Source organism: Mytilus edulis, chromosome 14, assembly GCF_963676685.1.
Source record: "Mytilus edulis chromosome 14, xbMytEdul2.2, whole genome shotgun sequence".
NCBI classification, from domain to species: Eukaryota; Metazoa; Mollusca; class Bivalvia; order Mytilida; family Mytilidae; genus Mytilus; species Mytilus edulis.
The window spans coordinates 62,923,262-62,949,504 of NC_092357.1; the positions used below are offsets into that span (position 1 = coordinate 62,923,262).

General features: G+C 31.8%; 2 protein-coding genes across 2 annotated transcripts; one reads left to right on the forward strand and one right to left on the reverse strand.

Annotated features, from left to right (window-relative positions):
• The first annotated feature begins 339 nt into the window (after window positions 1-339).
• Window positions 340-15,225, forward strand: LOC139503153 (protein cueball-like). Its single transcript, XM_071292886.1, has 8 exons — window positions 340-467; window positions 1,694-1,765; window positions 2,450-2,624; window positions 4,596-4,808; window positions 10,581-10,702; window positions 12,038-12,298; window positions 13,638-13,737; window positions 14,966-15,225. Exons 2-7 carry the CDS (start codon window positions 1,705-1,707, stop codon window positions 13,709-13,711), a joined length of 906 nt encoding a protein of 301 aa, XP_071148987.1. The 5' UTR covers window positions 340-467; window positions 1,694-1,704; the 3' UTR covers window positions 13,712-13,737; window positions 14,966-15,225.
• Window positions 15,226-20,187: 4,962 nt separating this feature from the next.
• LOC139504511 (uncharacterized) lies at window positions 20,188-25,999 on the reverse strand. Its single transcript, XM_071294616.1, has 4 exons — window positions 25,685-25,999; window positions 22,775-22,857; window positions 21,317-21,410; window positions 20,188-20,484 (listed from the first exon to the last, which is right to left on the reverse strand). The coding sequence occupies exons 1-4, from the start codon at window positions 25,887-25,889 to the stop codon at window positions 20,240-20,242; spliced, it is 627 nt and encodes a 208-aa protein (XP_071150717.1). The 5' UTR covers window positions 25,890-25,999; the 3' UTR covers window positions 20,188-20,239.
• Window positions 26,000-26,243: the final 244 nt, after the last annotated feature.

Genomic DNA, 26,243 nt, shown 5'->3' on the forward strand with positions numbered 1-26,243 from the left:
TATTTAATCTATACGCATTAATATCTGTATTTGTTAAAAGGAATGGGTGGACTGATTGTATAATGTCTAGTAGCAAATATATTATAAATGTACACGATCAGATTAGATTTAAAATACATTTACGAATGATATATAAAAATATATAAAGGTCCGGACAATTTATTTTAAATTTCCCTTTTTTGAACATGTAAAAACAAATAACAATCATACGTTTTGGAACAAAATTATACATGTTCAATATAACTATACTGTGAATATGTTTATAACAATATCACCTATTCAATATCACCCAATTTAAATAGCTTATTTTCAGAACCACTGAAGTACATCGAAATGTGTTCTACCATAACGTTGATGTGGACAAAGCACACACTTACATTTTGCAGTAACGAGATACTGAAGCATATGGTGGAAGAATCTTGTTTACAAAACATTTCTGGAATGCAAGTTTCTTGAAGTTTGACTAGGTAGGTAACTTTACACAGTTTCGCCTCGGGTGATTATGTTTTTTTTTCTATGACAACATGTGCACACCAGCGTTCAAAGACGTCATGTTCATAACACCATTCTTTGACTTCAAGTACATAACGACGTTTTATATTATGTGTCCTTCACATACCAACGTTCACTGACACCATGTGTAAAGCAAGGTTTAATGAATTCACATACATAAACAACACTACAGTCATAAAAAAATGACAAAAATGTGGTGAGATTGATTTTTGTTTGACAGTAAATGAAAATTGCATGCATTACATGACCGAAAATTATCGAACAAAACCATACTTTTTTGGGGTTCACTCATATCCTGGATAAAAGAAAATGGTACGTCTGTCATGCCTATGTGTCTCATAACTCGAAAGGTTTCAATTCATGTTTTTGTTAGAATCTTTCCAAATTAAAGAGTCAACTCCCTTTAATTGGTAACTTTTATTGCATTTCAACCAAAGTATATCGTGATTTTTTATAAGTGACTGACCGTTTTCAATTATCTCTGAAGTTTAGTATTTGTGTTAGTTTACTTTTCTCATTTTTAAGATGTTTGAGTAATTTTAGTATTCATGATTTCACAGTTTCTCTTTTGTCATATAATGCCCATGTTTATTATGTTCAACGAATTGGTGGTATATCTGTTTTCTGACTGTTCCTTGTTAAATTCAGCTTGAACTATCGTTTCGAAAACTTTCCATCATGCATTTCCTGGAAACTATTGACACATATAATTGTTGGGTATAATGTGAAGAGTCATTTTGTTGGTAATATTTCTATAGCACTACAAACAAAATTCATTAACTGCTTACAGGATCAGAATATACGTATATGGTATTGCTGCAGCAGTTAGTTTAGTGTAACTTTGGATGAATAATAATGTGCGCATGCCAGTTATTGTATATTGGAAAGTTAAAATTACTATGTTGTTTTTTTTTGTTCGCAATATAAGTAATTGATAGTCCTACCTCATACTTTCTACAACTGCAGTTCATTTTAACATTTAAATCCAGAAAAAAGAATTCTCAAAAAAGGTGTACAGTTATAAATCTGACGAGATGTGCAATGAGTCAAATAAAAATAATGTAAATCAAGTTCACTTATAACAAATAGACGAAGAGGTTTGAAAGACGTTGATCAAGTTTGCATAATGTAATGTATTTTATATAAAACTGTTATTAAATGTTGAAGAGATTATTTTTAGATCAGTTTAACATGAAGTGCAAGTTAGTGGTTTTGTCTGAATTGTTTATTTTATTCTGCCTTATTGGTCAAGGTAAGTACTAGAAACACTTTCAAATAAAATATTACAATCAATTAGTATAAAATACCAGAAACAATTCTAAAAATATATTCGGTTGAATAAGAAAAGAATGGCATAATAAGACAAACTTAATCTTCTTTAAAAGTACAACGAATAAACCCAGTAAAACATGAAATAAATCAACGTATCTTACATTTCTCAAATTTATTCACGAATGTTAAGGATGACAACAAATTAACAATAAATACAATATGTACATGAAGATGTTTCAATTATGTAGACTCCAACCAGAAATTGTTGGTGAATTGGATTAACAAAATAATATGCTTTGCAATAGGCCACGCACGGACCACTGAGGGGTTTGTTGCAAGGGTTATATACGACAAAAAAGTGTGGCGCTTTTTCTACGTATATCATCTTAAACGTCCCCATTATGACGGGATATTGCTTCGTACTTGTACATTTCGCACAATAAACGTTATTAAAGGTGTACTCTTATATCGTGTATATATAATGTAGTAAGCGAAGACGGATAACATGATACATAGGAAAACGAAAAACAAACCAGTTAACAGTTTTGAAGAAATCAGAACCATGTCTTTTCTGTAATGATGCAACTTATATTTGATAAGTTATGATTTTGAGAGTAAAGCGTTGTGGCAATTATATATAATATATTTTTAATTCACATTGAAGGTGTTCAATTCAAACTTATTGTTTCAACGCTTGGTAAGATTACAGAAGTAAATTTGCAGACTAGGGCAGTTACACATCTTTTGACCAATCTAGAGAGTGAAATTGATTCTATGGATTATGATTATAAAAATGGATATATTTATTTTCCAAGATACAGTAAAAACGACATATTAAGGTATGTCGAACTATTTGAGACTTATTTCAAAATATGGTATGAATGATACATCAATATACGTTATCCGTATTATGCATTTAAAGTATTGAAGTTTATATGCATGTTTGAATAACTTTTCTTAAATCTTCACCTTTAATTTAACATGCATATTCGTGTTGTTCAAGAAATTTGTTCTGTATCATTCACATTCTAAAGCTGTAAAACCTCAGTATTTAATAGGAACGATGGTTATGGTTACGACATAACATAATTAATATAGTGAGTTATTTACAGTTCTCAAAAAATGAAATTCATTTTACTTTTAAAAACAGTTAAATTGCTATCCGGAAACTCAAAGTTACAGTATTGTACATATATACGAGTTTCATCCTTTAAATGATGATACAGTTGTAATAATAGTCATTAATCGATTAAGCGACAGAAAAAATCGGGATAAAAAAAATCAAAATCGTGCCAAGCGTTTCTAGTCATTCAACAGACACACGAATGAGTATCGAAGTGACTACACCCGTAAAATCTACCTCCCCGTAAATCGTCAATTTAGATAACCTGGGCACCTATTGTCTGATCTCAAAAACCTTATCATCACTGACATAGGCCGAAACGACGGTTGGTTAAGGGCCGACAGACTTGCCCGAGAAAGGTTTTGGATACAAACAATAAAGAACATTTTTCTTAGAAGTCATTATTGAAAAAAAAGTCCATACCAACACTTTACTGTAACTAAGCTTTTAGTACCGGACTCGCACGCACACGTTAAAGGAATTCATTCCTCCTCAAAAACAGCAATACTGAGAAAAAAAATATCAGCATATTAAAATCTTATAATTTGTATAACGACCACGGTTAATATTTTAGTTTGATTACCACACATCAATCTAATTTTACATCTTACTTATGTAGGATATCTATCCAATCAAGCATGATATACAAGAGGGACATTCAAACTCGCAGTTCGAAAACAAACTGACAACGTCAAGGCTTAAAAATAAAAAGACAAACAAACAAATAATAGTACACCAGACACAACATAGAACACTAAAGACACGAACACTACAAAAATCTGGGGGTGATCTACGGTGCACTGGAAGGGTAAGCAGATCCTGCGCCTCATGTGGCACCCGTCGTGTTGGTTATGTTATTACAAATCCATTAAATAGTGTAATTCGGTAAGTCATTCTTGAAAAGAGAAAGGAAATGTAGTTAGAACAAAAAGATACAATAGATACAATTATGTCGGCCTCATATCTTGACTTACATGTAGAAATTTACAATGAGGGTCTGTTAAAAGCAAACCTTAAAATAAAAGAGATGATTTCAACTTTCAAGTTTTGAATTTCCCATTTCTATGTAGCAACAATACAGCGGCCCCTTTCCTATGATGATTTTCTAGAGAGAGGTGTGATGCTCATAAGGAAGCTACTGAACCAATAGTTCCAAATGGTTAAGTTGAAATCTTCATTTTGTTAATTGAACGGATGTCATCTCGATTTGGTTGACCATTACGGAACATCTGATTAACAGATGATACCGTATATGTATAAAATGTCATAACTGCAATCATGTCCCCTTTTCAAGAATGTGACCTACGCAATTAAACTTGCATGAGCAACCCGATGGATGTCTCGTGTGGAGCAGGATCTGCTGATGAACACACCTCAGTTTTAGAGGGGTTCGTGAAACTTAGTCGCTGTCTTTTTATGTTGTGTTTTTAACCTTGGCGTAGTCAGTTTATTTCGACTTATAAGTTTGAATGAATGTCACTCTGTTAGATGTCGCCCCTATCTTATACAAGTTATTCGAAATATTTAATATTTTATCATGATTTTACTCTTTTTTTGGTCATGTTGTACCCTTTAAGACTTTCTCATTATATATAAATAAAGGCAACAGTAGTATACCGATGTTCAAAACGATATAAACGAGTAACGATACTGATAACAATTTGTTTTGCAATTTGTTTTTTTAAAGATTTCGTTATCCATCAAACAATACGTACCAGACAGAAAATGTGACAATGGCAAATAACCCTATAGGTATAGCAATTGACCCATTATACAATCATGTGTATTGGATAGAACGATATACGGGCAAGATTTATCAGTGTAACATGGATGGATCAAATCAAGTGTTAATATTACAGGATTATACGATGTTTGCTTTAACATTAGATGTTATTAACAGGTATGTCGACATATAGAAAATTATAATTTAATAATTTAATTATGGATGTAACGCGTCTTCTGATTGGCTGACGTTGGTTTGTTTATCAGCTCATAGACATAATATTGTCATGTGACCGTGACGTCATCAACGATTTTTCATGAATTACTCCAGTTTAAAAAGAATTTAGAATCAAATTGTAAGGAATGACTGTAATATTTTTTTCTGTCTGCTCGTAATAACATAAAAAATGTGGTGAACACTTAAAAAAACAAATGCTGCTTCATTGTCAACACATCTGTTGGCCATACAAAAGAACGTTTATTTCTTGAAAAACAATAACAACAAAGAAACAAGGGAAGTTGTCTCATTGGCAATAATATCACATCTTCTTTTTTATATTAATTGTGTCTTCATTATAAAACACATGCATTTTACATCTATGTGTGGCATTTCATTTAATAATAGTTAAAATGGAAATAGTGTTTCTTAAAATTGCTTTCAACGTTGGTTTTCTTTTGTGCATAATGATACATTTTTTTAATAGACAATGATGAAAAAAACGTACAAACCGCCCTGTATTTTACTAAGAATACTGCTTGCATCTTTGTGTCGTTTCGCACTTTGACACAAAACATATATGCTCTGTGACTCAGGCCGTTTATATATAAAATTGATACTTATAACACTTATTAATAAAGTTCTTTACAGAAATATTTGTCTAAACTTGATATATTTATTTGTGATAAAAACACTTTACGTAGCCTTAATAACCCCTTATCAAGACTCATTCATCATCATTGCCGAACACATAATTCATTTGAAATGATCTTCCCGAATCGACTGAACGTACACACTGACAGCAATATTTGCCACTGGTCTTTACTCAACCAACGATTCACTCGTAAATGCATTACTGAAAAAGGGTGAGGTTAATGGTTTGTTTGTGCAGTATCTCAAACCCGTTAAAATAAAATTAGAAATAAAAAAACATTACCCCCTCCCTTTGACAAATACTCCTTGAAGAAAAAATCCCATTTGAAACAAACAGACAAGATAGAAATGTAGAGATCCTTAACATCGCAATTCTTTTTCTATGTCTGTAAGCACGCCGATGCAGCCTATGTTTTAATACGTAATCGAGACATCTTTAAACTACTGCAAATCATCCAAAATGACTTTCTTAAAAATGACCACTTAACTTCAAAGAAAAAAGGGGGGGCTTCTGAGTCAGAATTGTTTTCTCGCGCGAAAGAATATATTTGGTTTATTTCGATGGTACCAATTCAATAATTAACACTTTAATGTATGGGGAAACTTTTGATTCAGAATATTTGTTCATTCTAATGATCTGTACGCGCATACAGATTTGATATTTTTTTTATCAAATTGTGGAAAATTCCATCCCCCCCCTTTTATTTTAAGTCAAGTGGTCGTTCCCTAACTGCTAGACAAGTTGTTCGAAATTTGGTTCTACGTAATGAACATTTAAATGACATATAGTTGACAAGTGTGAACAAATCTTATGTACATGTAGCTAAACAAGGTGTATAGATGTGAACAAATTTAATGTGAAACTAGACAATACGCGTACATTACATTAAACCAAATGAAAACATGTTTACGGTACACGGTGTTTGGTGTGAACACGGCCTCAGTAGAGATTTCCAATAAAATGACATTACTTGACATAACCGATCTATCTGACCGTATCTCGGCCTAATGCATTGAAGGTTGACGAAGGGGGCCATAAACTGTATGAAGTTTTGACTCGTTAAATACACACACTTTGTTGGAATTAATATTATTTAAAAACTAGCACAATTTTTTTTTTTTTTTACATTTTTGTTATCAAATTTGCCGTGAAAAGTCAGATCACTGGTGCATCTGTGTCACCTTTCCGTAGAACTTTAACAAATGAATTGACGAGGACGCATCTATAGAACAATTATGATTACACTTTACTGAATCATATAATTATAATAATATATCCTGTCTTTAATTATTATGATGCATGGGTTCTAGGAAGAGCCCGTACAAAGGTAGGTGTAATATAACTTCAATGTTCTTAAGTTATGCTTTTCTAAAATAGTTGGCGTTTAATAACTGTCTCTCTTGGTCGCAACTTCTCGACACTAACCTCTCAAAGATATCAATGGAATAGAAATATGGTCCCCATTGGTCTTGTTCCGTTTAGCAGTTTAACCATTGCCAATGTTGGAAGTCCGTTAGATGTGCGGGTTGAACATGTACGCAGTCCCGTCCGGTCAAAATACGGAAGTTGAATCCGATGCCTCTTTTAGATATTATGTCACGCTCTCTAAAAGTTAATGGTGTATACAATATTTGCCACTGGACGTTAAGCAACCAACTGTCAATCAGTCAACAGTAGCGTAAATTGAATTTTATTTCTGATGAGGCAAAAGATTTGAATCCTGGAGGTTTAAGCCTCACCTTTGTTAAGGCAATGGCAAAAACATAGTGCCTGTGAAAATTCAGAATTGTTGGAAAATTAACATATATTTCTAGCGCGCATTTAATCAAACGATTCCAATTACACTTCTTTTTAAAGGCCTAGTTCTCAGTATTCGATTCGGTATTAGAATTAAGATAGGTTCCTGATCGACAAAATTATATGTATGATCTCCTCTAAAATGTTTTTTTTTACACATTAGGGGATACTAAATTTAAGATCTACTATGTCTTCTAACTTTATTAATTTAACTTTTGTCAGCATGTATAGATGATACATGTAATAACATGGTGAACTTTATTAAGTCTTGCTTATATTAAATAGGGTTGAAGAGTACTCCATAAAATGTAGGAATGCTGCGTGTCTGTTCAAAACCTTGCTCACCAAAAGTAAGTTCGTTTAAAAAACGCAGCTATGACCCCTTGTTCGGATCAGTTGTTTTCAATTTACACTTTGTATGTTACTTAAACAAATATCCGTATCTAGCTTCCTATTTTATGATGTATCTTGGATTTGCATCCGATAACAAAATCTTATTATGCTATGTTGTTCAATGTGACTTACCTTACACATTTCCGTTAATATAATGATTATTTCCCCTTTAAAATGAATTCAGTCACCCATTTTAGTTTTTTAACAATAAATGGATAAAATTCTCCTAGTTAGTTCACGTCAAGAGATAATAAATATATTCCCTGATATTGTCTTTTGTATTTGGACTCCAATAGCATATCCGTTAAAGAATACATTACAATCCATCGAACGCACCTTAATTCTCAAAAAAAAACTTTTACATATAGCGGGATTTCTTTATCAATGCATTGTGTAATAAATGAAAAAAAACAACTTTTGTTTGTAATGTAAATGGAAGCGATAATTATATGAATTTTCAACCTTTCTAAGGATAGATTCTGAAAAAATCGGCTTTCGATATTTTCGAAATTGTCAGAAACATATCCCTTTAAATATTTTCCCCGAAACTAATGTAATAAAAAGATCGGTTCACTATAAAGACAGAAAAGCGTATAAGTGGGCGTTCATCTGCAAAGTATATTGAATAATCAAAGATAATTTGATACTTATACTAGGTATACGAAACGTTTGTTACGTGATTTTATGTCAGTAAAGTAAAAGCAAGAATCCACAAAACCACGTGATCAATAAAAATGCATTATTTCTATCATGTTTCGTCATAATAAAAAAACAACAACATATGAACGATCATTCAAGTGTGGGATTTTAAAAGTCTTGGAACACTTTGTTTAAACTAGAAAGACGTATTCAATCAAATTTGATGGTTGGCAATAACCCGTCCCATTACGTTCGTACGTCGAGTTACGTGCGTGTGTCATTTTATTGGAAATCTCTATTACGACTTTAGAGAAATACGATTTAATGATTAATATTAAAAGAAAGGTTCTGCTCAAAACGATTCGCCAGTGTTAAATCATTAGACAATGGAAAGCAGGAAGACAAAATCAAAAGCCAAACAGATTCTACACGTATGTTATCTTCTCTGTATATAATAAAATGTAGATGAATTCACTAAAGAATGAACTTAGGTGAAATTAAAAAAATCACGAAATTAAAATTGATACTTTATGTTGGATGAGCAATAGTTAAAAAAGAAAATAAGCTTAAATTACTCATAAGTCATTGAGCTCCTTTTCGATTAATATAACAATATTCAAAAAATTTAACGTATTTATCTCCAAATAGATACGATATCCCCGGGCTTGTAATCATATCATGATTTCCTTAATAGAGGGTTGATGCTCACAAGGAAGCTATTAAACCAAGTGTTCCAAATCGTGAAGTTGAAATTATCCCTATGTTAATTCTAAAGACGGAGATGGTCGAGTGTTATGGCATAACCGTTTCACAGATGGTATTTTCTTTATGTCGTAACTGCAATCCGCGAATATGAACTACCGAGTTAAACTATTCCAACTTTATAGAAATACGTATACACTTTATCAGCTTTCAATCAGTTTTGTTTATTTTGTTTAGTTTCATATCTTATCTTATCTTATTCTGACAACGGACTCAGACTTCTCTTAAACCGAGTTTTACTATGCGTATTGTTGTGCGTTTGTTTTTTATACATTGGCTAGAGGTATAGGGGAGGGTTGGTATCTGAAAAAAACATGTTCAACCCTGAAGAAATTGCGGTTGTCCCAAGTCAGAAGCATCTGGCTTTTGTTAGTCGTGTAGTCATTTTTATTTAAGTTTCTTGTGTGTAATTTGGAGTTAAGTATGACGTCCATTATCACTGAACTAGTATACATATGTGTTTAGTGGCCAGCTGAAAGACGCCTCCGGGTGCGGAAGTTTCTTGCTACAGTGAAGTCCAATGGTGGCCTTCAGATGTTGTCTGCTCTATGGTTGGGTTGTTGTCGCGTTGACATATTCCCCCTTTCCATTCTAAATTTGATTTCTGACACAGTTTGTTTCTAGTGCCGTGTGGAAACAGAAGAGTGCCTACCCGTGCTTCAGGTTTATGCTCTTGTATTATACTAGATTATGGAGTGTGTGTCCGAGCAAGAACTTCTCTAAGTTCATTACTTTAGGAATATTTATCAAAAAGTAGTATTTTAATATTCAGTCCCATTTCCATTCGTATTATTATTAACCGGATTTGTTATAACAGGAGCCACACGTTGAGTACCACATGTGGAACAGAATCTGCTAACCCTCCGGTGCACCTGAGATCACCCCCAGGTTTTGGTTGGGTTCGTTTTGCTTAGACTTTAGTTTTCTATCTTGTGTACTATTATTTGTCTGTTTGTCTTTTTATTTTTTTGACATGGCGTTGTCGGTTTATTTTCGATCTGTTAGTTTAACGATTGTCCCTCGGGTATCTTTCGCCCCTTTTCGAGATATTTTTTTTATAGTTTTGGCTAACTCGAACTTTCAACTTACCTTTGCATTGGTATTTTTTAGGTCTCCCAATCAAAAGAAAACAAATAAGTATTCTGATTAAATTTTGGCAAACTACCTAATATGAGCTATCAAATCTATGGACAAAAAACAAAATTTGGGTAACAAACTAAAACTGAGGGAAACGCATTAATTACAAGAGGAGAACGACGACACAAATTCAAAATGTAACACCCACAGAAACGGACTAATCATTAGACAAAACCTGATAGGAATAAAAAATATAACAAAAGTACCGTGACACGTCTTATACCGCCTTAAACGATAGAAATTTCGGATAAAAAATCTTTTGTTTTGCATTTTTTAAAAGTAAGAATTGCTTTATATAGATGTTCTTCTTTCATGAAAATGTCCAAGTAATTTCACCATTTACATTACAGATGGATATATTACAGTATAATTGACACCTCACACAACGTTATACGGCGAGCAAGAATAAATGGGACTGAAAAACAGACTTTTACAGATGTGCATACACAAACAGTATCTGGTTTGAGTATAGGTATGATCATAATTTAAATACTACTGCGACTTCCACTATTATTACTTTTAACACCTAATTTTTCTACTAATACTAATACTACTACCACTTTGATACGTTAAGTGTTTAAATTAGTCAAATGGTAATGTTTCTCTGTTAATCAAGGTTAAAATCAACAGCTTACATGGTTAAATCATATACACTTGGCAGACGCGATAAACAGTTATCTTGATGATACCGGTGCCAAGCCGTTTGCAGACGCTTTACAAAAAATACCACCACCGGAAAGAACTAGTTTTGTTTAATATAAAGTTCGAAACGTGATTGTTATTAATGAGTAAACATGCTTACAATTTGAAAGTTATTTTCTCATATTTCTTTTACAAATAGACAATAAACACAAAGGTTACAAATATGTGACATGCAATAGGTGCAATTACATGTTGATGTATGTTAAAAATATAAAAAGACTGGTATACAAAGCTATATAACACATAATTATGATGGCAAACAACGTCAGTGTCTAGAATCTATACTTGAAGACCATAACGTATTATCTTTTATGTTGATACTGAATATTAATAAACAAGTCTTGGTATCTTCAAGTTAATTTCGATAAAGGACGAGGTGTATTTTAACATAACCATGAGTTATTATCCTTATGCTCAGATACTAGTTATTGCTCACAAAGTCTGAAGAGCAACTGCAACCTCGTGTGAATGCCGAATTAGTTGGGAAATGTATATCTCATATTTAGGTTAAAATGATATATTGCTGATAAGGTATGAGACATTTATAATTTCAAAATTAAAATCGTCCTTTTTATTATTAGTGGCCGAATTTGCCCAAGTTGTCTAAGGAGTTACTACTGTGATCACTAGCCGATCAACATTGCTGTTGGGAGTTCGAACCCCGCTGGTGCGGGTGCACTCGACCTAATTCCTAATTGACTAGGATTGTCAAGTTGCCTATCGAAGATCGGTTGTTTTTACGGGCACTCCGGCTTCTTCCACCAATAAAAAAACTGGTCGCAACGAAATAGTCAAAAAGTGGTGTTTGGCGTGTCGTTGTTTAAACGCCAAAATAAAAAAAAAACAATATTTGTGATAATAGATTCATGTACTGAGATGATCGCTTAATTCAAGGTAGAAGTCTTTATGAGAGCATGTAACACACACACACCAATAGATGTAATAAAGTCGTTGTCTTGTGGACGATCAACATATATTCTTTCAACTAAAAAATGTAGATAACAATTAGTAATCTTTAATTAATAAACATAGACAATGATACAAGTTCATTTTTTTTTTTGGCGAATGCTTGAAATTAATTTTGATAAAATAATTTTCATATCAGATTTTAATGAAGGACACATTTATTGGATGGAATATATAACTGGTGATTTGATGTCTTCAGATGTTAAAGGAACTGCCTTATCACAAGTTTTCATGACGAATACTGCCAATACAAATAGAGGCATACATGCATATCATAACATAATATACTGTTCAAATGGAAATCAAATACTTAAGGTCACAGTATCATCAACAGTTACAGCGAATATCACATACACAGACAAAGAACAAATTTATGGTGTATTTATTTACAGTGAAACAAGTTAGTATGTTCATTAGCATTTTCTTTTCTTTTAACTCTTGAATTTGTTTTGAACGCAATGGATTGCTATTTAATTATATAATTGGTACGTACCATTTGCTCCGAAATACTTGTAACTTTAAACATATATTTTACAGTTGATTTCATATGTAATATCATCTGCAATAGAACGATTTTTATATAAAAACATGATTAGATACATTGTAGATTAAGATATAAGTTTTTAATTTTAAGGATTTTTATAATGCAAACAAGCAGTTGTCTTTACATACTTCATTATTTGATTTGCCTAACGTGTTAATAGTGTTGTGTTAACACACTTCTATTAATGTGTATCTATTTTTTTATTTATGTTTGAGCTTCTTGAAGTTACCGCTTCCTAGCATATAATTATAATCAAAATCAAGATAATGCTTTGAAATATATAATTTAATTCGTGGCTTCAATTACAACTAATCCTGAACAATATTATTGTAAATTCAAGTTTGTCTTCGCATGATAACTCTGTTAAATATTGGAATTAGCAATTCTTTATAATATCTAATTGATAGATACAGATATCCCACCTGGATAGTCGATACATTGATACCATGTTTGATACTGTGTTAATCCCTCTTCAGTATTTCAGTTCATACATGTCGCAACGTTTGTTTATAAAAATAAATAAAATTATACAAGAAGCTGTTAAGTAATTGATATTTGTGTAAAGATTAATATACATTTAGGAAATACCCATTTTCGATACTGTAAATACATAAGTTATTGCTGTGTTTGTCTTACTGCAGATAATTCGTTAGAGTTATTATTGCAATAATTTAAAGTCGAAATTTTTGTCTAAAGAGACAAAATCGCAATAATAATTGAACGCAATAATTTCTGAATTTACAGTATATGTAAATGTATTACATTAATGTTCGCATTGCTTCTAGTTTTGAAAGTATATCTGTGTTTAAAGATATGGTTTTGGTTTAGGTATGTATGGAAAATACAATTTTTAGACCAGTCACAGAAAATTGTGAGCAAGATTACTGTCTATTTATTAAAAAAGATAATATTTTGTTTTCCATTTTTTTTATGTTTAAAATCTTTATCAAATCTATTATTTCATTCTGGAATTTAGTTCTTCATGTAACTACAGCACTTAGAAGTAATAATTACATAATTCATGACCATGTAAGATATGATCTTGCAATGCATATTAAATAACCAATCTTAATAGATGCAGTAAACATTCGTTTTTCGAATATAAATTGCATATAGGTTAACAATGAAACGAAGAAAAAAGATTAAAAGTAAACATCTTTTATTTTATCAATCTTATGTTTTAAATATATTGTAGCTTTCAATGAACAGAAAATGCAGATTACGAATACAGAATGCGTGGGTGAAATCGACGAAACAGAAACACGATAATTATAACTGTATTTTTATCTAACACTGTAAGTAGTATGCTTTACATATGTGCATACATCAAAACATACACATTTAGAATTGTTATATTAATTTCTAAGTTCCCAGAATCTGCAAACGCCGTATTTTGTTCTGACATTAATTGACAAGACAGAACATAATTTCAGCAGTATCTACCATACGATATGGGTTTCCTCTTGTTGAAGTCCGTACATTAACTTACAATTGCTGTCATCCACTTTATTTGAACTTTGGTGGAAAGTTGTCTTATTTGCAATTATACCACATATCCTTATTTTCTTATCAACTAAAACTGACCATGGTTTGGAATTTTTTTTAATAAGTCTGATTGTATACTAGGTTATATTGGTATAGTCTGTATATTTCTCTACAAATACTCGGCCTGTATCGAATATTGCCTCGAGGACATGATCAGACGTGACCTTCAAATATAGTCTTTCCTGGTCTACTCTGGTTTTGTTCTAACTAAGCGCGTTTATATATTGAGTTTTCAAAACTTTGACAAGTTCTTTCAATTGGTAGTTTGGTTTATGCCTGTAAGGTGCAGTCATTCAGAATACAAAAGAAGTTCATTCAGACAAATTAATTCAGATAATACCTTTTAAACATGTCTGTGACGCTTTAAAATCAGCTTGGATTTTAATAGCAACTGACAGCTTTCTCAATTTTATGTACTGCGCCAAATTACCAACTATTCTTGCATTTTGTAAGATTACTGTCTAATGTCATCAGGGTAGATACGAGTGACCAATGATTCTTCTGTTTGTGAATTTTTGTCATTGTGAGCTCAAACAAGTAATTTAATCCTATTTTCTAATATCAAGAACTCTATATGATACCTTTTACGCGGTGTTTTTATTTTCAAGTATATTTCCGCAAAAGTAGATACTCGCAAATTCATGTACAAGTTACACAGAAATAAGAAGAAGTGATTTGAGCGCCAAGTCACAATGTGTAAAAAATAAACCATTGTCGTTCAAAGTATGGCTCCAATACAATAAAACAAAATACTTTTCATATGCCCCTCTGCATATACAATTAGTACTCATACTATTAGGATTTGGAGTAAATACGTTTTGCAAGTGACAAATCTACGACAGATCCATTCAATGAATCACAAGTGAATGGTGATACATGGCTGAAAACACATATTACATTATAGTCATACTTACTCTAAATATCAGAACAACATTGTTAAATGTACAAATTCGTTAAAGTAAACATTTTTTTTTCCAGGATATCGAGACAATATTGCTTGTACTGTGTCCAGAGCTCTCGACAAATCTGCCACCTAGACTGAACCAAAAATTAAACCTCGAGTGGCTTTATCCAGTCAATTAAATCTTAGGATCGTTTTTCAGATATTGAATATGAGCGTTACCAATCCTGTATAAGTGCAACTAAGATGATCAGACTACTAATATACCAATGTATTTTCATGTCAATATTATTCTTAGACTTTTGAAAAAATGCACTTAATTCAATTATTATTTGTTGTTATTTCAGTGACTTTCAAATGTGAACTGTTTAAAATATTTTAAAATATGAATATAATTGAATTTTAAGTTTTTTAGTCATAAGCTGATTATTTTTACATCATGATAAACCTACAAGGGACATAACTCTTTAAGAATGAGCATTGTAATGTGGCCGTTAGGATTATAATGTCATTGTTATTTCCCGTGATTAAACTATAAATTTCATATTTCTTCATTTAATAATTTGCAAGAAGTTTATTAAGTATATATTTATTAAATTGCATAGCTTTTGGTATTTGAATTCATTAGTAAAAGATATTTTTTTTTATATTCTTAAGTTTAAAATTTGCATCGTTGCAAAATGTTTGGTTACCTTCTGTGAGAAACTTATATATTTTATAGAACTCGTTTTAGATTCTTATTTTGAATCCTCAGAGGACTGATATTCAGTCCAACCAAGAAAAGCCAAGCTTTCCAACCATCCGGGTAATACAGGTAATTTGAAGTCATTGAAAGCTCCATTTCTATTTACATTTGGCATATTATGACAAAAGTTGTACTTTGTTGATTAAAGTATATATTGTTTTCAGTTTTTGATTTTCATTTACTTAGATATTTTATAGCGCTGTTACATTTTGCATCCATCATCTCTGTATAAATTAGTTCACAAACCAGAACAAGCTGTGGTCTGCATCCCCGAATCTCCAGCAGAATTGATTATGCATAATTTGTGGTAGATTTTCGAAATCGACTTCCTTTCAAATTGAAATAAGATTTGGATTAAAATCTATTGTAATAAATAGTTACGTTTTGATGTATGCTTAACATCCAGTTGCAAATATTACATACATATTCAGGATGATAACAGGTACATTACACATGCATATGAAGTAGGTGATAATCAGTTATAACCTACAAGACAATATATTGATTTTTAACTCACTTTTACCCTACTTTTAAGATAAAGAACCAAAGAAGCATCTTCAAATAGAGATGACCAAGAACAACAAAGACAATATTTTATTTTTCTAAATGGATGCTTCACATAAATGTCCTTTGTATTATCACGTTTATATAACGTGTTGTATATTTAACGTGAATATCACGAGGTATATATTTAACGTGAATATCACGAGGTATATATTTAACGTGACTATCAGGTTGTATTACGTTAATATCATGTGGCAATATACACAACGTGAATATCATGTGTGACCAACGTTTTGTTTACGTTGTGCTCATAACGTTTCTGCTCGTTTCACGTTCTACTCATGTTGTGTGGACAATGTGAATATCACGTGCTTCTCATGTTAAAATCACGTTAGAAAATATTGCCTGTGTATTAAACTCTGAAATATATATAAAAGAAACTATATTTAAATATCATACAAAAAAAAAAAACAAAGGCAAGAGGGTCCTGACTTGGAATAGGCACTAAATGCGGCGAGGTTGGACATGTTTTTTGAGATCAAAATCACCTTTTATACCTCTAGGTTATGTAAAAAAAAAAACACACCAAAATACGCACAGTAAAACTCAGTTCAATACAAGTCCAAGTCTGATGTTAGAATAGGAAACGAAAGAATCTAAATAAAATGATAGTAATATATCAATTCATAAAGGACTACTAGCAGTTACTAACATGCCAGCTCCAGACCTCAATTAAACTGATTGAAATAGTATGACCTCATCATATGAATATCAAGCAAAATCCCTCTTGTTAGTGATTTAATATTATACCATCATACAATATATGAGAAGAACATAACCCGTAGCTTGCCAATAACTGGTATCAGAATAAATATGTTTATTTCTGATGAAAAGACCCTATAAGCCAAACTATGAAATCTTGAATGACCTGACAACCGTATCGTAACTATAACCTTTCTGAATTCGACTGTTTAAAGGTTTTGTTAGCTTTTTGAGGTGAATGCCGACATGTTAAATGGATGTGAAATGCCCGAACGTATAAGATTTCTGCAAGTTAATATTTTGACTAGTTTGTGTTATCGAAAACCCTGGTGTAATAATTTTTCAGTACTACATAAATTTCTCTTGCTAAAATCTGATACGGTGTTACATACACGATCAAATCGTACAAGTTAAAATAAAATAAAAAAAAACACACCATAAGATCGTGACAAGGGAACGTTACCATCTAAAAATGAATAATTAACCGCAAGAAATGAAAAATCATCTCTTTTATCATAAATTTCGGTATTAAGTTTCCCGTTAGTGATAAAGATATCAAGATCTGGGAAAGGAAAGGACATTGATAGTATTCACCTTACCTAAAATTAGTTCAACAGGATATTTTTTTTCAGTAATCATACTGTAGACGTAATTATTGAGAGCCAATATGTCTTCCAAATATCTAAATGTATTGTTAACTTATGTATATGACGTTCTTTCGATGGGTCTTTGCTAATTTTAGTCATAAAATGTAACTAACAATAACAAAAAGAGGTCCGCAATAAGTGATGAACAGTTAGTCCCCATTTGAATTCCGAAAGCTTGACGATATACGGAATCTCCAAAGCGAACAAAAGTGTTATCTAATAAATATCTTAGGGCAGTTATAGTAACAAAGCATGTCCAATTGACATAATTCGTTTGTGTGTTGTTACTTTAAAAAGATAGTTTGAACATATGTAAAATTGAGAATGGAAATGGGGAATGTGTTAAAGAGACAACAACCCGGCCATAGAACAGACAATAGCAGAAGACGTACCAACAGGTCTTCAATGCAGTGAGAAGTTCCCGTACCCGGAGGCGTCCTTTATATGGCCCTAAACAAATATATATATTAGTGCAGTGATGATGAACGACATACTAAACTCCAAATTGTACACATAAAACTAAAATTAAAAATAAAATACAAGACTAACAAAGGCCAGAGAGTCATGACTGACAGGCGCAAAAATGCAGCAGAGTTAAACATGTTTATGATGTTTATACCTCTAGCCAATGTAGAAAAGTAAACGCATAACAATACACATATTTAAATTCAGTTTCAAGAAAAGTCCGTGTCTGATGTCAGAAGATGTAACAAAAGAAAATAAACAAAATTCTGACTTTTTTAATGTCCATATACTTAGATGCATGATTTTTTTATGTTTAGAATATGATGCAAAGTGGTATATGGGGCAGAAAATTAAAAACTTTGAGCAGATTCAAAATCATCAATATGAGCATGCAATTTATCAAGTTCTTCTAAAGAATTTGTTACACTCCAAAAATAATTAATTACACTTTTCCAAAGGCCTTAATTTAAAAATGTAGTATTATGTTTATGATTTTACTTAACGTATTAGTAAGTAGAATAGACAATTTGGTAATGAAGCAATGGATTGAAGACGAAACAAATCTATATTCGTGAGTTATTTTGTGTAGCTTCAGAAGCCATAGCATAGTTTCATTATATTTGGTTCTGCAGTTAACGAAATAAAGAAATAGCTAACGGTTTATGATTATTACTGATGATGTTTTCCGAAAATGGAGTCAGTTGGAATATTGGTGAATTCGTGATTTACTTTTGTAGAACCTTGATTTATTACAATGCCTGTACCAAGTCAGGAATATGACAGTTCTTGTCCATTCATTTTTTATGCGTTTTGTTATTTGATTTTGCCATGTGATTATGGACTTTCCGAATTGATTTTCCTTTGAGTTCAGTATTTTTGTGATTTTACTTTTTATTAGACAAACGGTAGAAGTGAGCATATGGAGTTACCGACAAAAAGGATTTTCAGCCTCATTATGCTGTATTGGTTGATCTTTGTTTTCACTGTAGTGCATCTGTAAACAATAGCACATTTTTTAAAACGATAATATATATTATTTTGTATTTGCTCAAGTATAAAAAGAAATTATATTACATACATTAACTAAGAGATATATCGTATCGTTACTATCATGTGGCTTGTTTACTTACAATATGCAAAAAAAAACAAATATAACATTGAAGTATTATTTCAAACAATGAAACTCATATTAATCCAAGAAAATACGAGTTCAAATGAGAAAACAAGTTCAATTCTTACTTTTATAAATGATGGAGATAGATTTGAAGAACAATATCTTAAATTGTAAGCTTAAAACACTTAACACCTATCGTTGTTCAATATGGAAGTAAAATGCCATCATGTATAAACCACTTGCATACTAAATCAGACTTCCACAATACATAAATGTATGATAGTTATCAAAGGTACCAGGATTATAATTTAATACGCCAGACACGCGTTTCGTCTACATAAGACTCATCAGTGACGCTCAAATCAAAATATTTATAAAGCCAAACAAGTACACAGTTGAAGAGCATTAAGGATCCAAAATTCCAAAAAGTTGTGCCAAATATGGCTAAGGTAATCTATACCTGGGATAAGAAAATCCTTAGTTTTTCGAAAATTCAAAGTTTTGTAAACAGGAAATTTATAAAAATGACCAAATTATTGATATTCATGTCAACACAGAAGTGTTGACTACTGGGCTAGTGATACCCTCGGGGACGAAACGTCCACAAGCAGTGACATCGACCCAGTGGTGTAAATAGTTATCAAAGGTACCAAGATTATAACTTAGTACCGACTTTTACACACATCTTAGATGTTCCTACAATTAATAAAATTGAGAATGGAAATGGGGAATGTGTCAAAGAGACAACAACCCGCCCAAATAAAAAACAACAGCAGAGGGTCACCAACAGGTCTTCAATGTAGCGAGAAATTCCCGCACCCGGAGGCGTCCTTCAGCTGGCCCCTAAACAAATATATACTAGTCCAGTGATAATGAACGATAATGTATGTATGTTTGTAACTAGTAAGGAATTTCCCCTTTAGCAATTCGAATAACTGAAAAAATAGACACTCAATAAAACAATCAACATAGTATCGCAACCAAGGCCTTTTGATACTTTTTTATATCATGTACGTTGAACAAGTTCTCATTTTCTGGAGAAAAAAAAAATAAATGAAATAATTTCATTTTTTTGCTATTCATTTATATTTAAAAAAAAATAAAATAACACATGTCAAATTTCACAAATATAACCTCCAAGGTAATCTCCTTGGTCACATCCGTGATCATAGAACTTGTATCTATCTCTAGCGTAGAAGAACATGCAGTCGTTTTCACGATCAGTTCTACCATCGGGTCCCCGATTAAAGGCAAAGGCAAAATAAGTCATCTTTGTGGCTTCTCCATGTTTAATCCATCTCCAATCGCCATTTGGTAGGTATCTATTGATATTACGTCCACCAACGTAGTAATGTATACCTATGAGGAAATCATCTTCATAATAAATATTCAATGACGCATGCATTTTGATACAATGTAATCATTGGTGCTTTGTTAATCAATCGGAGCGTTTGGAAGAGATCAAAAGTAGCAACAAAAACATTTAAAGACATTTTATAAAATAAAACTACTAAAACATGTAAAACCTCATTGTTGATTTTATTGACAACGGACACGTATACCTTTAATTTTTAGCAATAATGTTTCATTTCACACTACAGTACTGAGAAAGGAAATTTTTTGAAAATATTGTCACACTAAACATTACAAACCAATATTGTAGGCTTATACACGCAGATATGTTTGAATGTGGATGAGCCAGAACATACGTTTGTGAAGTTTATCAGACTATAACCGTCTGCTAGAGTTTTGTATTAACAATACAGATACTGAATTATTTTGTCGTAAGATTTTAAACATCCACGATTATATTTTTATTAACATAGTTCTGATTTTTTTAAGCATCCTTGTTATAAGTTATTAAGTATTTTTTAGTTTGGTAAGCTTCTCAGTGTTTGTACCTATTGTTAATATTTTGTCCTCGAGCATTACTGGGGAGACATTAAATTGTCAAAAATGTTCATCGCAATTTGAAAATGGATAAAAAGGTGTCTAACATAGAATTTTAAGTCATTTCCTTATTTTATATTATATCTGGTACAGTAAAATTAGCACAGGTTTTGTTCTTATGAATGTTAAACAAAATTAATAACATTGTCTTCATAATCAAAACGACAGTATAGTTTCCCATCGATAATTCTTAAATTGTAAGCAAACAATAATTTCTGCAAATATTTTGAGAGATAATTACCTGAATTCCGCTTCTGAAGGAACAATTTCATGATCATGGCTTCTTCAATAGTTTCGAAGTTAGCAAGGTAAGCACCAGGGTCTGTACAGCTCGCCTGTGATATAAGTAAAAGTAAAATGACAAAAATACATCCATAGAAAATTCAAAACGCAAAGTCCTTTTATAAAACGGCAAAATCAAAGTGCAAACACGTCAAACGAATAGAAAACAGCTGTTATATTCCTGATTCAGAACATGCATTTCCTTATGTAGAAAATGTTAGAATAAACATGGTTTCATAGCTTGCAAAACCCCTGAATTATATGGCAGTCTAAAACAATTCCAATATATTGACTACAATGTATGAGTATATCAAAATCAGGTATAAAGGGAAAACAAATATAATTGATAAAGTAACAGTAGTTTACCGTGGTTCGAAATTTATAAATCGATTGGGAAAAAAAGCAAATACGGGTTACAAACTAAAACTGAGGGAAACACATGAAATATGAGAGGAGAACTACAACACAACAAACACACAGAAACGAACTATAATACAACAATGGCCATTTTCCTGGCTTAGTACAGGACAGTTTAAGAAAAAATGGTGGGTTAAACTTGTTTTTTTTGGCCATGCCAAACCTCCTAGTTTTATGACAATGTTAACTATGACATAACAATGGCAAGACTACATGACAACACTACATGACAAGACTACATTACAATTAAATGGGAGAACATGTAGCACAACAAAACACACGAATGCTAACAAAAAGGTACCAAGTTTAACATTAAATACTCCAGACGCCCGTTTAGTCCATACAAGACTATACAGTGACTTTCAGATGGAAAAAAATCGAAAGCCAAAACAAAACAAATAGTAAACCATTTCATATGTAGCATTGAAAAATTACAGATTTTAAAGTTGACATATTTTTTATGGGAAAATCACCATGAACATTTTATCAAAACACTTAATTACATGATACTTATATGTGGCTACCCGCTAAATTCACGCTTATAAAGCTAGCTTATGTAATATTGTTTAGCTTTTGCGTGATTTTCCTCTTATTTTCAGTATTTTTTACTAAAATATCTCATCATGAATACCAGGATTAAAACATATTATTTTCAGCACGCGTTTCGTTTACAAAAGGTTCATCAATGACGCTCGAATCTACCAAAGTGAAAAAGTTCGAAGTTTAAGAGCATTGAGGACCAACAAATTTTTAAAGTTTTGTCATATACAGCTAAGAACATCTATTCATTTGTCATTTAGGGGCCTTTTATAGCTGAATATGCGGTATGGACTTTGCTCAATGTTGAAGGCCGTACGGTGATTTACAGCTGTTAATTTCTGTGTCATCTGATCTCTTGTGGATAGTTGTCTCATTGACAAATATACCAATCTTTTGGGATATATAGCCTTGTGTTCCCGTACTTTTTTTCTAAAAGGTTTTCTATCTAAGTAATACATACAAATGCTGCATCACCAGATACGTTGTCATCCTTGATAGAATAACAACCTTTCCCTATCTTCTCGTATGGTTCTTCGCAGCTCACTGTTTAACATAAAAAAAAAGATACGAAAGATTTATAACTTCATAACTTCATATCATGTAAATTCATAATTCATATCTTTTATTACAATATGTACATGTAAATAACCTCTTCATAGACACAAGGATTGAAATTTGATATTTACACCGGACGCCCGTTTTGACTATAGAAGACTCATAAGTGACGCCCGAATAAAAAAATGTTAAAAAGGCCTAATTAATATGTTGAACAGCATCAAAGATAAAAATTCCTAAACGTTTTGCCAAATACAGCTAAGTCAAGGCAACAGTACATGTAGTATGCCACTGTTCAAAATTCATAAATCGATAAAGAAAAAAAAAATCCGGGTTACAAACTTAAACTGAGGGAACCTATCAAATATAAGAGGAGAACAAAGGAACAACAGAAACACAACACAAACAGGGAACACACATAGAAACAAATGTTAATGTAACAACGGTCATTTTCCTGACTTGGTACAGGGTATTTTATGACAAAAATGGTGGATGAACCTGGTTTTGTGGCATGCCAAACCTCCTTCTTGAATGGCAGTGTTAATTATAACATTTAAATGACAACAATACACGACAGGGTTACAATATATAAACAGGTAAATGGGACAACATATAGGAAAGAGAAACAAATGAATAAAAGCCTTCAAAAGGTAACAGGTTAAAAAATATTTGTTAACGCCAGACGCGCGCTACGTTCACACAAAAATATGTTCAGATGTAAAAAAAGTTTGAAAGCCGTAACAACTACAAAGTTGAAGATCGCCGAGGACCAAAAGTTTCAAAAAGTTGTGAGGCCAGGGTTATCCGTCTGGGACAAAAACATCATTATTATCAAGAATAATACATTGTTTTGCTAACAGTTAATTATATAAAATGACTATACGATAGATATACATGATTAATTTGAAGTGGTGACTAGCTAAGGTAACACCAACGAATAGGTAGAAAAAAAAACATTCACTTAGGCTAAACAATTGAAATTATCAATCTGGCAATTGATGGTAACAGCTTTTAGACGAATTATGTATGCATAAGTAAAAGAAATAAATTTGGCAAAAATATCTCATCATTATAATCAAAATAAAACCATATCTTTTTATTCTTCACATTGATCTAATAGTGTTTCTTTACTAATGCTTTAGCAATTATGGCAGAAAATGATGATTTCAAACATTGTTTTTATAGGTAGATTTAATAGTTAGAGACATAGAACATGACACAAAAACAAATGTTGCAAACCTGTTGTTATTTGCATGCTTTACAAAAAACCAGGACAATATTTGATCTTTATAATAGCTACATTTCTAAAAAGTAATGTATAACTAACCATGTATCTTTGAGGCTATTACGTTTTTCAAAATTTAATTTGCTTCAAAGCATCTTGCGTATTCAAAGTTTCATATTTTAAATCAAAATGTGCTGCTTATTGTGTTTATAGTCAATAGTCATATTCCTGTGTATTTATGTATGGCTGAGGTCCTATTCATTTTCAAAATTTACCGCTATTTAATCTAGCAGTTGTTTGCTTTCAATAACGGTTATCGATCTACTTATCAGTCCGGATCCATAACGTGTTTATACTTAATAATGTATTATCTGCATATACCCACATTGACGTACTTTCTTGTATCGACCTACCTCTTACACCCATATATAAACTATGATATACTCAACAAGTAACATTCGATTTATTCACTTGCATCGATGGACGTACATGCTTACACTTGCATCTACAAAGTTTGTCAAACTATACACCTTGTTAAAACTAACCTCTGATCGAATTATTAAGCTATGTGGATTTCATTTTAAACTAAATGCACCTAACTTTTGTCAACATTATTGTTTGGTCTAACATTTTAACTCAATTGTAGGCTTTTAAACCTGGTTCCCTCTACCATTTCTAATAGAGAAAAGTAAAAAAAAGAACATGCGCACACACTAAAAGGAAATTCATTTTTGTTTTCAACTGTTACAACATTTTGCCTTTTTTGAAATATTAAGGCTTTTCTACCTCATGCATAGATTACCTTAGTTGTATTTGGCAAAACTTTTACGAATTTTGGTCCTCGATGCTCTTCAACTTTATACTTTATTTGGCCTTTTTGACTTTTTTGGACTCGAGTGTCACTGATGAGTCTTTTGTAGACGAAACGAGCGTCTGGCGTATATACAAAATTTAGTCCTAGTATCTATGATGAGTTTATCTATATATATATTGTGAATTCATTCATTTTCGTGGATACCAATTTTCGTGGTTTAAAGAAAATTTGCCTATTCGTGAATATTCATCATTATCATTATTATTGTTATTATTATTATACAGTATTCATAACAGCGCATTATATAATATTAAAATTGCCCTAAGCGCGTTACAACATATATCTATTCACATATATAAGTATTACCAAAAAATATATATACGCCCATGTTAAAAACTTCTAAATCAAACAGATTTTAGAAATATAGCATTGATAAACAATAAAATGTATAAATAATGGGCATGATAAAATTAATAAAAATATCAATGCAGCGAGAAACTCCCACATCCGGAGGCGTCCTTCGGCTAGTTATTAAGGAGATATTGAATCTGTACCAATAAAAAAATGTTAAACTTCAAAAATATTTGCTAATAAAAATTCGAAATTAACTAATAAAAGTTAGTTTAAAATTCAAAGTCTGCATGCTTTCCTTCAGAAGAGGATTATTCGTTGAACATCACAATTATTGGTTCTCCTGTACCCACGAAATCCACGAAATTTGATATCCAACGAATATAAATGAATCCACAGTACTAGACGTTTTCTCAAACACTTACCATTAACTGTATTCTGTATGACTTCCTTGTTAAAAATCTCTCTCAGTCGTTGATTCAAATTCGACATATTAAATTCAGCATACAGAGGAGCTGTAGCTTTATTATTCAGTAAAGGAATCTGTACGTTTGTTTTTCCGTCAGCGGCACAAATTGCGAAAGACATCGAGCAGTAGAAAAGCCAAACAACACTGTGCATAGCAGACATATTTGAAATCTGTGTACAACTGAACAGTGGAAAACTGTACGACTATGGACACAAGCCTATACCTTTATAGTGATCATTTGAAGTGCGAACATCCGAATATTGTAATTATGTTGTAATTTAACAGTACATGGTGGGCGTTGGTTCAACAAATGCATCATTGATTGTCTCATTGACTAGGCGTTATAGAGTTGCACCCTATTCATCACTTGTGTTATAGATATAATTAAAAATTGTACTTCCTTGCTAATAAGTTAACTCCCAAGACAGTCGAGTGTCATCAAATATCAACCAATTGTAAGTGTTTCTGTGATTGGTTCTAACTTTAATTATAAGTGTTTGTTCAATTGCCATCAA

Bases quoted from the DNA above. Each gene is read 5' to 3' on its own strand.
- LOC139504511 (XM_071294616.1), bottom strand. From the start codon at position 25,889: ATGTCTGCTATGCACAGTGTTGTTTGGCTTTTCTACTGCTCGATGTCT. The intron at 21,411-22,774 runs GTATGTATTACT...CTTATATCACAG, and splicing joins TATCTGGTGATGCAGCATTT to GCGAGCTGTACAGACCCTGG. The intron at 20,485-21,316 runs GTAATTATCTCT...ATTTCCTCATAG, and splicing joins CCTTCAGAAGCGGAATTCAG to GTATACATTACTACGTTGGT.
- LOC139503153 (XM_071292886.1), top strand. From the start codon at position 1,705: ATGAAGTGCAAGTTAGTGGTTTTGTCTGAATTGTTTATTTTATTCTGC. The intron at 4,809-10,580 runs GTATGTCGACAT...TTTACATTACAG, and splicing joins ACATTAGATGTTATTAACAG to ATGGATATATTACAGTATAA. The intron at 10,703-12,037 runs GTATGATCATAA...TTTTCATATCAG, and splicing joins AGTATCTGGTTTGAGTATAG to ATTTTAATGAAGGACACATT.